At 52.1% G+C, this 15125-nt stretch overlaps 1 protein-coding gene across 1 annotated transcript; it reads right to left on the bottom strand.

The window, feature by feature from the left end:
• Positions 1-1684: 1684 nt before the first annotated feature.
• On the bottom strand, positions 1685-15082 carry SFRP1 (secreted frizzled related protein 1). The gene is made up of 3 exons (XM_066337365.1): positions 14426-15082; positions 9418-9495; positions 1685-3822 (listed from the first exon to the last, which is right to left on the bottom strand). The coding sequence occupies exons 1-3, from the start codon at positions 14958-14960 to the stop codon at positions 3500-3502; spliced, it is 936 nt and encodes a 311-aa protein (XP_066193462.1). The 5' UTR covers positions 14961-15082; the 3' UTR covers positions 1685-3499.
• Between the last annotated feature and the right edge of the window lie 43 nt (positions 15083-15125).

Below are 15125 nucleotides of genomic sequence, written 5' to 3'. Positions count from 1 at the left end.
GAATGCTGGAGTAAAGAAGATAAACATTATTGGGAGGATAAACTGAGTCACAAAAGGATGATATTTTATTTTAGGATTTAAGGTTCATACTTCAGACAAGCCCAGGCTGTAGCAAGCCTGAGTGTCCCAGAGATGGCACCTCCCTGCCCCACAGACACCCCACAGCCCTCAGCAGGGTAAAACTGAGGGTGTCTCCCAGCACAAAGTATGTCTTAGACTGAGCATTTATACACATGCTTGTAACTTAAACCGGAACTCATTATAACAATCAGCATCTGACATTTTAAAATGTAAAGTGGATCTGTGAATTGCACAAAACCCCATCTCTGTTCTGGGAACACTACACCAACACATGGTGCCTGGTTTAAGGAGCTTTTGTGCTTTTTCATGTCAGTAAACATCTGTTTGCTCCACATGACTCCACACAAGCACAATCCAGGATCTTGGGTACTTTCTCCATCGTTTACACTTAGCCCATTTCAGGTTTTAATAGACTCTTTTTTTTGTTGTTGTTGGAGAGCAGTATAGGAAATCTAAAGACAGCAAAGGCACCCACATGCAGCAGTTTGACTGCAAGTCTCACTTTTAACATGACCAAAAAATACTCCAGCAGTTGCCAGTTACAAGACAGTAAAGGAATTGATTCTGTAAATGTTCAGCACATTGCCTGGCTTCCTGCATCTCTTCAAACTGATCTGGTGCTCTCTTTGTTGAATGACCACAGGTGAACCAACAGTGAAATGCAGGGAACAGAAAAGCAGAGCCAGATTCAGCCCAGGCCCTGAACTGCCCCAAATCAGCCCTCAAACTGTCCCAGGCACCAGCTCTGAGCTGGGAAAAGGAGACCCCAAGCAGCAGCCCCACAGCACTGACCTTACCTGGTCTCGTGGTGACAACACTGCTGCAGCCAATGTCTCAGGCCAAAGGCATTGCAGAAAGAACTTGTTGCTTACCCCGAGCTCTGAAACTTTCCCCTGCACTCAGGACCCAGCTGGGGCTGCAGCATGTTCTCAGCAGTTCCTCACCCAAGAGGTGGGTAAAAAAATCACTTTAAATTAAAGCCACCAGTGAGCAGCAGGCAGGGCTGGCTGAAGCAGCAGGAGCTTCCCAGGAAGGGCACCTGCTCTCCTTGCAACCTGCTCCAGCTGCTGCATGCCAGTGAGCATGCAATCACAGAATCATGGAATCAATAAGGTTGGAAAAGACCTCCAAGATCATTGAGTCCAACCCTTGGCTGAACGCCACCACGGCAACTAAAACAACATGCTACATCTAGTCATTTTGTGAAGCATTCCAAGGATGATGACTCCACCACTTCCATGGACAGCCTCTAGACCAGGCTCCCCCAGCACACCCACAGCCAGTCTTGCTGCAGCAGCCCCAAAAGAGTTAGGAAACAGCATCTCTTTATAAAAAGGGGGGTTGGGAGGATCATATTTAATGGATTAATTTGGCTATTATAGTAAGCAGCAGCATTCTCTCTGCCACAGCTGACCCTCTGCTGTGCTGTGCTCAGGAAGGTGAGGCAGCAGAGACAGAGGGTCCCTGCCCCATCCCAGTGGGGCTTTTAGGGGCACTGTGGGCACTCACAGATAAATCAGACTCTCAGCTCCTCATGTCCTGACTCCATTCCCCATACAGCTGGATTTGTCAGCCCTCTTCATCATTTCACCTCATCAATCTGTGATGTTAAAGCCCATGGTTTATTTATTTCTTTACTTCACTAATAAAGCACATTATCTACAATGATTAATTTTGCAATAAAGAAACAACACTACTACAAATGGTGGTCTAAGACAACCTAAGGGGACTCTACAAAGTTCACATCCTAAACCCATTTCTCTGATAGCTGTGAAACATCATTCCTCAGAGTATTTGGCTTGTTAATGGAATTCTACAACCAAGTCCGTGGCTCTGTCCCCCCATGGGGAATAAGCACCACTCCCAAGCTAAGGAATAATTAATTTACCAGTTTTGAGAGGGTTTGGCTCAAACCTCAAAAATGAGGATTTGTTATTCCACTTAACTGTGATACAACAGTTTGGATTATCTCAGATGTCAGATATTCATTCTCTTAGTATTGGTGATGGATGAGCATACTAAATGGAAGGAGGAAGGATAATGAATACAGAGTGGTACGAGTCCATGAAAAAGAGAACTAGTCCAGTTAACAGAATAATGAATTTCAGCTTGGATGATAAATGTAATCATTTGGGTAAGATATTCTTTATCTTTCATAAACTATTTGAAATCATACAAACATGACATTTCAATTAGGGCAAAAAAGACATAATGATAGAGAGCCAAGTTGTCATATATCAAACAGACAAAACCTCAGACTGATGGGTCCCACAGCAAGAGGGAAAGACAGAGATGATACATTCCCTGCGGCGTTCTGCAGGGACAAGTCCTCGGCCTTCTGCACTCTGGTACTTTGCCAGCAGCCTAAAGGAACTATAAAAACATCACTGGTAAAGTGAGGGAGTGACAGAAGCTGGAGGAGCTGGCCATGAGCTCCCCCCAGCCAAAGCCCAGGGCAGGCAAGCAACTGAACCTTTGCATGGGCTTAAAATGGAATGACAGGTCTGGGCACCAGCAGCTCAGGCCACCTGTGCATGGGAACTGCCACACCAGGCTGAGGGCAGGGGATCTCAGCTGGACACTGCTGCAGACAGGGGCCTGAATGAGGCCAAAGGCACGGGTGTAGGCAGAGAGCCCCCTCTGCCCCTGGTCCCCCTGCCCAGTGCACCAACACACCGGGCACAGTGGGGAGACCCAAAGGCTACCTGGGTGCAGCACAGCACTGGGCAAAAGGGGCTCAGCTGGCACAGCAGATGCCAAGGCAGGCACCCAGGAGATGTTACTAGAGATGCTGGTGAGGGAGGGCTCCAGCCCATCAAGGCACCACAAGGAACCAGAGTTAAGGCTTAAACTAAGCAAATTAAGACTATAACGGGATATTTTTACAGTGAGGACAATTAGCTATTAGGAATTCTTATCAGAGGTTGTAACGGGTTCCCCACTACTCATTTATTAACTTTAATCATGAAGATGAGATCTGTGTCAAATCAGCCAGCTCTGGTTCATAGAGGAAATTCAGGGCAATCCTGCAGCCATGAAGACGGGAGTGACACGGTCACAAGGGTCCTTTCTGCAAGCATGCAAGCTCTTAACATCACCTCACACCCCTCTGCTTGCCCTCTTTACCTGCCAGCTGCTATTTCAATGGTTGTACACATCTGTACAAGAACAGGTCTCTAGACAATGCAGACAAAAATGGTGTGTGACCACAGCGCCTGTTTTGCATCGCGCGCCCAGACCATCAGGCCGGCGCCGGCAGCGGGGATGTGGGAGGGCTGAGATCTGTGAGGGAGCTCTGAGGAGCAGGGTGGAGGAGCAGGAGGGCTTGGCTCCAGCAGCCCTGCAGCAGAGCAGCGAGGCCGAGCCGCCGCACCCAACTGCACAGGTCCAGACAGCGGCTCTCCCGCCACCCACCGCATCACTTGAAAACGGATGGAAACGTCGGGCAGTCGGGCGATTTCATCTTCTTCATGAACTTCTTGAACTCTTTGTTCTTCTTGTCCCACTTGTAGATGGCTGTCAACAGGTACTGGGTCTTCACTTGGCGGCCCATGATGAGAAAGTAGTGGCCGAGGTTGTCCAGCTGATGGCAGGGACAGTCTGCCCCGTTTTTTAGGAACAGCACCAGCTTCTTCAGGTTCTTCTTCCGGATGGGCCCCAGCTTCAGTGCCTTCCTCTTCCGTGGAATGATCATCTTGTCCCCATTCTCCTTCTTCACTTCCTTTATGGTCATCTTAAGAGCTGCAAAACAAGATGGGAGAGGGGAAAACCAAAACTCCTAAGCAACCTTCACAACCAGCACAAAGCCTCTGTTAAGTGAGGCTGAGGGGACAGCAGCGCTGTGGCCCCAGGACAGTGGCAATGCCCTGTCCCACTACAGACACAGTGTCCTGCTCCACTCCTGTCTTCCCCTTCTCCCTACTCTGCTCCTGAATGCTCCTGCTCCATGCCATCACCCTGGCCATGACTTGGCCCACTATGACATTCATACCCTTGCACCTGAGGTGGAGCTGCCCCATGTCCAGGAGAGCACCAAGGCAAAGCACTGACATCTTTGTTCCCCTTCCTTTAGCAAAGCATCCAGCACTTTCCACTTGAGAGGGGACTTGTCCAGCTGCCAAGCACAAATGTTAGCTGAGTAAATTAGGTGACTTCCCTGCTCTAGAGGCATGGAGAGACTCTTGAAAGGATCATTTAGAAGGTCAATTTGGCTTCCCAAGCATTTGTTTGCAGTCACACCAGCCCTCAGGTGCCTGTGAAACAAGTTTCCAAGCACTGGTTGTCTCTACATCAGAGCTGTGGAGAATCCAGCATGCAGTCATGTGCCTGTATCTTCTCCAGGAGAAGGGAAGTTGGTCTGATACAACTTCCATGGAAAATACTCTCCCCTCTTTGGGTTCAGCATTTTCCAGAGTCAATCGCAATACTTGCCGCCCCCAAATAAAGAAAGAGGGTTTTTTTTGCCATGACCATGAGGAGGAATTTTGCATACATGAGAAAAACTATGTTAATGTGTTGTACATTAAAACATCATTTCTGTGCCATTTGGCTCTGCCTCATTTTTGGGGAGAAGAACATATGGCCAAAAATTGCTAACATATTTTCATGATTTGGGAGTTTACTTCAGAGCTGCAGATAACTAGTGCTCAGAGAGGTGATTTGTTGGCTGCTGTCCCTTCTCATTAGAGTCTCAGGCTGGCTGCAGGCAGTCCACAAGAACCCCTGGCTCTGGCAGGGAGATGGGTCCCCACAGCAGGATTCCTCGAAGTCTTGCTTTGCTGGCACATGTAGCAATGAGCACGTGTTGCTTCCTGGACAGCAGCACTGCTCACCGTTCCAGACACAGATGGCAGCAGGACAGCACGATGACAATTCCGAGTAGGCAGCAGAGACAGTGTCACCCTCCTGCTCCCAGCCACTACCCTGGCAACAGAAGCAATGGTGTTTGTCTGCCCCTGTGCCAAGAACATCCCCTGGGTTTGCCAAGAGTCCTGTCACGTTACACCGTTGTTGTATAAGAAAGCAATCTAGGACAGGAAACCTAAGTGAAATTTTCATTCCATCTGTTTTCCAAATTCAGGAGCTAAAGAGACTCCAGCTTTAAGGAGCTAAAGATGCAGAACCAGATCAGTTTGCAACAAATATGGAAAATGAAGTATATAGTTTTCAAGCAGCTCTAAGCTCCATGACATCAACTGGGCGGCAGTAGCAGCAATGCCCCTCAGTGTCAGCCTCACTTCCTTTACTCATGCTGGCTGGAGCCCTTGCACTAAACACAGAAGTGGCCAGGGCAGGAGGGATGCTAAACCACCATTACAACAGCACAATAAGAGTCTTTTGCAAAATGGCTTGTTTGCAAACTGCTTTGCTGAGATCACCACTAAGTTTGATCCCTTTTGCTAGAGGAAGAAAAAGATCTGCCAGCTAGTGGAGGTGCTGATATACTCCAACTATCACACACCATGGAAGACAAAGAAGGCCTGGTAATCCTGTGCTGTGGGAGCTTGCAGCTGCTCCCTTCCCTGCACACAGCAGTTTGTGAGCCAGCGATGCAGGTTCATGGAAGCTGCCATGGGGAACCATACATCCAGATGTAAATCAAAACCTCATCCAAACCTTGCTTGTGCAGAGCAGCACAGAGAGCCAAGACGGGATAATGCTAAGGGGGATGAAGGAGGAGGCTGATCAGGGGTGCAAATAGTTTGTGTCAGGCTCTGTTTTTCCCAGCAGCAATGTCCTTGTAACCAGCACGGGTTTGCAATGCTGCCCAGGTAAACACAGCCTGGCTCAGGGACCAAGCTTCATCTGCCTTTGGTGCTGCAGGCTGAGCAGTCACACAAGCATGATGATCTCTGCTCAGCCCTCATTCCTCTGCAGTGACCTGGCTCCCCAAATTCCCCTTGTTCACTTAATTGGGCCACATTCCCTAAATTCCAGCCCACATTCCGGGTGAGATGTCCAGGTATGAAAGCTGTGTTCCATAGTGGCAGGCCAGACACACAGCTTTGGCACATCCCACAAACACCAGAAAAGTGGGGCCAGAGGGTCCAATTATTCCGGTGTGCATTCCACTCCCAGAGCTCACAACCACAGAGTGGGAGGCAGCCTCCAGCTTTGGGCTTTCCTGGAACATGGCATTTGGCAGGGGGGCCACGGTGCTGCAGCAGCTTGGCTGGCATCTCCCCAGCCCTGGGAATGCCGCCGCAGCAGGCAAAAGGCTCGAGCAGGATGCTTGGAGAGTTGGCTCCAGGACCCAGCTGAGCTGCCAAAGCAAACAGCTTCCTCACTGGGAACCTTGGCCTTTTCCACTCCCCCCACGCCACACCAAATCTGTCTCAGCACCGAGTGGGAGAAGTGCCAGAATCACCCCTGAGATCCCAGGACACGCTTGCCCAGACAGACAATCTTCAGCTGTGGCTGCCAGGCAGGAGCTGATCCCAGGAGAGTTATCCACAGCAGGACCATGTGCCACTTTTCCAGTTCAGCAGCTGCACTGTGACCACAGGCTGCTTCAGCATCATCACTCAGCATGTTATAGTGGCCCAAGAGGGATGCAGGATCAACATGCCACCCACAAGTCTTTCTTACCATTTACTTTCATGGGACACAAACGTTCCAGCACAACCTTCTCCAAGGACTGCACTGTACCAAGATAGTCACCAACTGAGAGCAGGACCCCTGTGCTCTGTTTAACTACACACCATTCCTGTTCCACCCCTCTTTTTCAGCACAGGACAGCCTGGGATTAGGATGCTGTCTCTGCTGTTCTCCTGCCTGCACGGGCAGGGGCCCCACTCCAGCACCTCATGTGCAGGAAAGGGAACATGAGAGAAGGGAAAGCTCCACTGTTGCTACAGCCTCGTTTTTCCTTCCTTTAGAAATCACTGAGAAGGAAGAAACCTGCCAGAAGACACATTAGGGCTGTAACAGGAGAAGGCTGCAGGCAAGGACCTGTCAGTCACAGAGAAAAAATAAACAGCATGTATTGATTGTTCTGCAGTCCCCAGTGCCACAGAGCCCGTTCAGCAGGATCCCCTCAGACCCCAGAGAAAGGGCAGAAACAATAAATAAAATCACTAAGAGAAACAGAGTGTGGAATGAACTCCTGCAGTAAGAAACAAGTGCTGGCTGCAGCCCAGGGCAGCTGGGGGAGGCGGCTGTGGGGACACTGGAGGCCGACCTCATGCTTCCTCTTGCATCCATTGCTGCCTCAGCACACCAGCACTAGACTAAAATCTACACCACAGTTACCCCACATACCTGATCCAGACCCCTGAGCTGCTCTGTGCTCAGGCCAGGCTTCTGGCATCCCTCAGTGACACCCACCCCAAAGCTGTCTTACTCTCAGAGGAGCAGCCAAGCTGCCTCAAAGCAGAGCCACATTCATCCTTGCTCAAAGGCAAACCCAGAGTTCTGCTGGACCACGAGGCTGGCAGTCTCTTGGCACCCATTTGACCCTCAGCATCTTGTCCAAGATCCTCCTGCCTTGTCTTTCACAGCTCACTGCAGCTCTCCTCCTGCACTGTACTCTAGACTGACACCAGGGCTGCTACACAGTCATTTCCTACACTGGCACAGCCATGCATCTGTGATGGGCAAAGTGCTCCTCACCTCTTTTCTGTAAGAAGCTGCTGGGATGTAAGAGAAACCTGCAGTAAGGACACAGCAGGAATCAGTGCAAGACCTACCAACAGCTGCCCCATGCAGCACATGTTAGTTTAAACATTTATTGTACATGTCTGGCTTTGATGAGGATCTGTAACCTGTCAGCTGCCAGTGTTTACCTTGGTGGACGTACATGAGAAACCTCAGTCTGAAGGTTTGGGAGTTTATAATAGTGCCAGACAAACAGCTTTCCTTGAGAAATCACCCCATGACAGTAACCCCCCAAGACTAAACAAAGATCCAAGGGCCATGCACTGTGCTTTGGGAAAACTTCCTGAAGCTGATGCCTCCTCCACTGAGATGTCCTTCTCACCCCCTCACTGCCTTTCCTCACAGGGCACAGGTAGGACCTGCATTGCATTCTATCCCGTGCTCCTGCTCCCCAGCTGGCTACAAACAGGCCACATCTGCCAAGAAATCATTCCATCCTTTGAACAGTCACCACTGCCTTTCCCAATAACAACTGACACCGTGGGCAAGTCACTGTCTCAAGCCGCTCTGCCTAGGCAGGGAATTCTTCTGGTTTGGCCTCTGCTTCCCCTTGTATAACTGTCCCAGAGCATGGGAGGATATTTAGTGGCAGAAGTTGATGACAAGCATGCAGTTCAGTTTGTATTTCCCTTCCCAGCACTTCCTTACCAGCAGAACATCACCTCAGCTCACTATGTGCACACCTCTGGCAAGGGGACAGGTATTGCAGTGACCCACCAGCACCAGATCCACTGCTGCCACTGGCCAGTGTCCCTCACTCCTCCTCTGGTCCCCCAGCCCCTGGACTGGGGCAGCACCTCTGCATCACCACCAGCCCAGGCAGCGAGCTCCTATCCAAACCAGGTGTGCTGATCCCAGAGGCTGTTTCTCCCTGCCCAGTCTCTCCCTGTCCCAGTCTCTCCTGAGGCAGGGATCAGCTGATTCAGCTCCTATGGCCTGCTCAGAACAGAGCTCTGAGCACCCCAACTCCGAGCACTCAGCACCTCCCACTCCCCAGCCAGGCCACGCACTGAAAGTCTGCTTCCATTCCCCAGCCAAACCAGAAGTATGCACATTCCTGGGAAACTATTACATGGTGTTTCTGTTGATGCTTTTCCCAATTAGAAAAAGCTTGCACTGAACTTAGGACTTCTGGCATACCAAATCTGCAGGAGAGTTGGGAATTCATTTCCAGCAGCAAGGGTAACACACCAGCATGCAGAGCAGGTTTGGGTTTGCATAAGCACGCTCCAGTACAGGGCACATTCAAGTGCTAATCCCCCAGGAATGCACACCTTGTTCAATATGCCTTTAATAATCTTCCGGGAAAGTTACATACACCGAGTTACATACAGCAAGGATGTCAAAATCAGTTAATTCTGGGTTTGATCTGAGAAAGGTAATATATTTCCTTCTGATAATCTTTTTTTTTTTTTAAATGAAGTTCAGTTTACCTCTGATTGTCTGACTCACTCACTCATCTAGGACAAAGCTTTCAAGTAGCTTTGCATTTTTTAACAACACCCACCTCCACATACCCACACTGACATCTAGAGGCACACGTGCCTGGCCTCGGGGACAGGATACTCCAGCACCACCAGGGGCAGGGAAACGTGGCAGTCCCAATCTAGCCCACACAGGAGTCATGCTGCCCCATTGCCAACTGGGAAGCCTCTCTGTGCCTAGAGTGCTCCTTCTTACCAAACTCGCTGGCACACAGGTGCTCCACAATGGCCTCTGACTTCATCTCGTTGTCACAAGGGGGACACACAGTCGTTCCTGAGAAGAGAAAAGAAGTGAAGACAGTTGAGAGGTGGCAAGAAGCCAGCACAAGTAGTACCCATGCTATCAGACCGTCACCCTCAAGGGGGATCCATGCCCATGCACCCTGCCATGGGGTCGCAGCTCCAATTTATGTGGGACAAAACCCTGCTGGGTGTAAAGAACCATCCACCAGCTTACAGGCAGCACTGGCCATAGGCAGCCTTCTGCCAGCCCCACTCCAATGCTGTCAGTGGCCCCAAGGCCAGGCACAGGCAGCTGCTAAAAGCAAAAGGACAGCACTGGCAAACACAGGAGTTTTCAGGGCCAGGCACTCAGCTGAGGGGAGCCACTTGCCAAGGGGCATGGCCTGCTGACATTCCCTCTCTGTGGCATACCAAGGCAGGCACACAATGCCCAAACCCCAGCACAGCAGGAGTTTTGGCTGAGCCAGAGATGGCTCAAGTGCCAAGGTGCTACCCTGGTGCCAGGCAAGGGGGTTGAGGACTGGGACAGCCCAGTTCAGTACAGTGCTCCCTTCAGTACTGGGGACCATCTCACTGCCCAGGCAGTGCTCAGGAAGCCCCTCACCAGCCTCCCTCCTGCCCTGGCCCAGAGCAGCACTGGTTGGGGATGGACCAACAAAGCTCTTGTGGATGCTGCCACCCCCAAGAGTGGTCATCCCCCCTTTTGTTTTGAGCCCAGGGCAGACTCTTGGCTCCAGCAGAGCAGAGCCATCTCTGCTTGTCAGTCACTGGCAGTGGCCAACAGCATCTGCCTCTTGGGAAACGGCAGCCATGGGGATTTCACTGGGATCTGTCCTGGGAGGAAAGCTCACTTCACCCAGAGAGTAAGAATCTGTTTTCAGGTTCCCATCTGCAGCTGGAGCAGACCACCCAGCAGCACAGACATAGACTTGAGCTACTGGCAGATGAATTTATTGAGCTGGGAGATGCTGCTTGTTCCTGGTCCAGCAAGACGGAGGGCTCTTCCCACACAAGGGAGTTATTCTCAGGGACAACACTGCAGCAAAACATCTGCCAGCCCCTGCATGTAAACAGAGCACTCATGGCCTTTCAGCCCTCAGCCAGGCCAGCAAACCCACAGCATTGCTGGACCCAAAGAGCAGAGAGGTGTCCCAGAAAGAGGGAAGGCAGAGCCAGCACAGCTGGCAAGGGAGGCACAGCCACGACCATAATGTCATGTCTCCTCAGCCACAGATGCCCCACGGGGATTCAGACCAGACATTTGTTTCCTGTGGCTTGTTCATTCCCTGTTGCCACCCTCAAATCTCTTCTGTGCTAAATACTAATTCCTGGGGACATGCACCATGACTTTATTAATCACACATGCAGAGCAACTGGCCTTGCACTCGCTCCTTTGTGCAAGGCACAAGTCAGCCTTCACAGCACCAACATCCACCTCCACGGCCCCACACTCTCTGGACCTTTGAAAGCTGTCCATCACCTGGGTACCCTGTTCTTCCAGAACCCTAACATGGAATTGCCACTATCACCATCTCACTCAGAGTGACACAGGCAGAAGTCAGCCTTTGGAGATATGATGACATGCCTAACACTTTATTTTTAAAATCAGCAGTCAGAATATTTCTTTCCAGGCTGCACATTTAATGAGCTCATGACAAGGGAGAGAGGGTGCTCACAGGAAGGTGACACAGGCCCAGCCCTCCATCTGCTGCAGAGCCAGGAATTCATCACTGTGCTGGGGACCACCATCAGGAACAAGCAGATGGTACCTGCCATGCCAAGCACCTCAATCTGCCTCAGCAGCCAAAGTGCACACGAGGAGGGTGGCCAAGCCTACACCACCCAGACAAACATGAAAGCCACCACTGCATCCACTCTATGAGCTTTCCAGGCAACCAATTAAAATAGAAAAAAAAAAAAAATGGAAAATAAGACTCATTGTTCCCTGATGCAAATACAGGCTTTCTTCTAGCTATGCTCCAGCAGCTCCTGAATAGGCTGTAACACACCCAAGGTGGCAGAGACCCCTGCCTTGCTGTGCCAGGGCCCAGAGCCAACAGCCATCCTGTGGGTCAGACATGGGAGCCTCTTCCACAGGCAGCTTCACTTATGCACAATCCCCCTGCCTTAACTTGATCAGGTTGCTCAGAGTCCCACCAAACCTGACCAGGAATGTTTCCAAGGATCCACCCAATTCTAGGTAATCTGTGCCAGTGTTTTACAACCCTCACTGCAAAAAACTTCCTCCTTATATCTAGTCTAAATCAACCCATCCCATAGTCCTGCCTCCTGCAGCCCTTTCACAGCACAACAGGACTGCAGGAGACACTGTCCCCTGTCAGCAGAAAGAAAAATCATCCTCTGCTCTGGGTCATCACATCACGCCACAGTCAGGAACAAAAATGCTGCGGGCCCAGCCAGCTCCTGCACAGCTCTGTGCCCCAGGAAAACTGCTGTTCTGGGGAGTCTCAGCTAACCCAAAACTGCAAGCCCTCCCATCCCTCCTGAGACACTACAGCAGACATCTCCAGTCCACCCACTGCAGGTTGGCTGGGGCCCATCTGCTGCAGCTGAAGGCTCACCTCCAAGCACCACCTCAGCCTGCCTCCAGCTCACTCGTTCCCTGCTGACCATTTTCCAATGCCTGGCTGTAGAGCCAGCTTACTCCAGGGGCAGGAGAAGGAATGTGTAATGCTGTATTAATCTGCAACTCCCCTGATGCATCCTGTGGGCCTGCAGGCTTTACTGCCTGTGCTTAAGGAGAAAGGAATTCAGCAGGTCAGCTCTTTGAGAGGCAGAAACAAATTCCAATTTCAAGGTGTTAATGGGGAAAAATACTGAAAGGGTTTGTTCTTATTAGTACCAAGAGAAAAGGGGGGACGCAGCTTGGTCCTGACCCTCTTTGAATCAACAGGAAACACCCCTGTGCCCAAGAGCAAAGGGGCTCCAGGAGCTGGTGCTGACAGAAAACACAGACAAACCATGGACAGGGTGCACATAGCAGAACCTAGTCAAGATGAAAGTATCCAGCTAGCACACAGACAAGGACTGAGCTGTAGGTCACCTGGGATGACTCCACATCTGCAGGAGGTGGAAGTACCAGAGCTGAAGCAATGGGTGCCTTATGGGCCATTAACAGATCCTCTGTGGCATGCAAGAGATCCTGCGGTGCTGGTTCACATCACAGCAGTAGTTGCAATTAACTTGGAGTTCGCTTTTTTCACTCCGAACTGTTTGAAGCACCACAAGAAAGCAGTAGTGTCCCACCCCAGTGCTGCCTTAAAGACAGGGCTGAAAGGTGAAGAGAAAGTCGTTGAACTACTCAACGGAAAACCGGGCAGATGCTCATTCAGAAGACCGTTCCCAGGTCTTGGCTCATTAATGTAAAATGAATGACCTGCACACAGTTCAAACTCTATTTCAGATCCTGGAAGAGGCAGCTCAAACCCAGCTGTCCCAGGAGCATGCTTGGCTGCAATTCCCTGGGGAAATAAAAGCAACCTTTGTACCCGCAACACAGAACACGGCTGCGATCTTGACCAAGGGTCCAGGTTCACATAAGACATATTAATTGAGAGCATTCCTGGAAAACAATAAGGTTTGTCCAGCAGTCGCAAGGTTGGCAGTATGGCTGTGTTGCTGTCACTGTGGGGTCCCTGGCAATGAGATCAGCCAGAGCTCAGACCCCTGACCTCCCTAGCACTGGCACAAGCTTCACATTCCACCTGCCTCTGGATATCATCGCCGAGATGTGACACGGGCTCCTCTGGGTACTGAGGTTGGGTGTCCCCCGTGCCTGCCATCCCAGTCACTGTGCCGCTGCTCTGCACTGCCCTCTGCATGTCCCCACACAGCTCCTACAGACACCTCAGCGTGTCACCCCTCTGCTGCAGGATGCACCCTGTTCCTGCCCCGGACCAGAAGGACTCCCTGAAGTATGAGTCCTCTCGAGATGGGCAAGATGACATTGCACACTCCCCACCGGTTGGGTTACTTCTGCCACATACAGCCTTTGTCTGTACAGATAACTGCAAAGGGCAGACGAGCTCTGACAGTGCAGAAGCCACAGAAACCACTCAGTCACCCTCCTCGTCCATCCCCGAGCACCGGCACTATGCCTCTGTGGAACTAGGAGTGACGACTCCTTTCAATGAGGCTCGGCTGGTGAAAAAGCCCTCTGCCATCTCCTTCTACAAACATTCCTCCTGCCAGCCTTTTGCAGCGCTCCAATAGCAGACGCCGAAGTGCCACCAGGAAATTTATTTATTTTCAAGTTTCCAGCAACAAGCCAGACTCACTGCAACTTGAACAAGGCAGTCTGGCACCAGAGAAACGTGCCACACACAATGGAAACAAACACAAACCACGTTCAGTTTCTCTAGTTTTTGGGCAGGTTTCTTGCTCCCTCTCCAGCTCACAGCCCACCCGAGGGCAGGGCTGGATCTCCACTGCATGCTCAGCCACCAGCTGCCCAGCCTCTTGCCCTGGGACTGCACTGGATCCTGCCAGGACTACAGTTGGTATTGACTCCTGTCAGCCAGCACTTTCTGCCGTGGACCACACATCCTCCTGCTGCCCAGAGCAAGCTGCAGGAGTCTGGCTCGGGAGCAGAACCAGGGCAGTGCAGTATTAGAGGACAGAGAGTCACATCTTGGTCCATCAGGGCTGGAGGCCAGCCCCAGTGCCTGAGCAGGCATCAGAACAGGCACAACCCCACCATGTCCCAAAACAGCCTGTCCCCAAGGCTCCAGGATAGGGATGAGGAGCTAACAGGGCATCCCACCTTCCTCGGGACAAGAGTGTGCAGAGAATGCTCCGAGGCTAGAGGAGGGTGGCTGCCAAGAAGGGTTCAGGTGAGCCTCCTCCTGCCACGAGAAGCCCTTCAGTCCTGGGCTAACACCTGCCCTGCCAGCTCAGAGAGGAGTGCCAGGAGCAAGGCTGCAGCACGAGCCATGCCTTACCTTTGGGCCTGGAGACCTCGGTGGCATTGGGAGCTGTCATAGCAATGCAGACGTCATCCTGGGGAAACTGGTCACACTTGAGCATCTCTGGCCAGAAGAAGCCAAAGAACTGCATGACAGGCTCACAGGAGTCACGCACGGCCTCGCAGAGCCAGCGGCAGGGGTAGACCGGTCGGTCCAGGCACACGGGGGCAAAGAGGGAGCAGAGGAAGACCTGGGTGCCCACATGGCAATTCTTGTTGAGCAGCGGCACCCAGCTGCTCGCCTGGTGCTTCACCTCGGCCATGGTCTCGTGGTCCAGCAGGTTGGGCAGCACCATCTTGTCGTAGCCCACGCTGTGGCAAAGCCGCAGGTCGGCAGGGATCGCCACGCACTGGTGGGGTTTGGCGTAGAAGCGCCCGCCGGGGTAAGGGCCCAGGTCTGACTGGTAGCTGACATAGTCGTACTCGCTGGCCACGCCGCACGCCATCAACCCGGCGGCCACCGACACCAGCGCCCGCAGGGCGGCCCCACCGGGCCCCCTCACGCTGCCCATCGCCGCGACCCGCCGACGGTGGCCCCGACAGCACCGCACGCCGCTCCCCGCCGGGCGCCCGCTGCCTGCGGCCGCTCCCGGGGACCCTCCTCGCAGCCCCGCCGACGGCCCCTGCGCTGCCCCTACCCGCCGCCCTCGCTCGCTGCCCGCGGAGCGCCGCCGGCC

This window comes from Sylvia atricapilla, chromosome 28, assembly GCF_009819655.1.
Source record: "Sylvia atricapilla isolate bSylAtr1 chromosome 28, bSylAtr1.pri, whole genome shotgun sequence".
Lineage (NCBI taxonomy): Eukaryota > Metazoa > Chordata > Aves > Passeriformes > Sylviidae > Sylvia > Sylvia atricapilla.
This window is presented reverse-complemented; position numbering and strand designations above follow the sequence as displayed.

What these genes read in the sequence shown, in the direction of transcription:
- SFRP1 (XM_066337365.1), bottom strand. Translation starts at nt 14,960, where the DNA reads ATGGGCAGCGTGAGGGGGCCCGGTGGGGCCGCCCTGCGGGCGCTGGTG. An exon ending in CGAGGTCTCCAGGCCCAAAG is followed by an intron (nt 9,496 to 14,425) that starts GTAAGGCATGGC and finishes TTCTCTTCTCAG; the next exon opens with GAACGACTGTGTGTCCCCCT. An exon ending in CCTGTGTGCCAGCGAGTTTG is followed by an intron (nt 3,823 to 9,417) that starts GTAAGAAGGAGC and finishes CTTGTTTTGCAG; the next exon opens with CTCTTAAGATGACCATAAAG.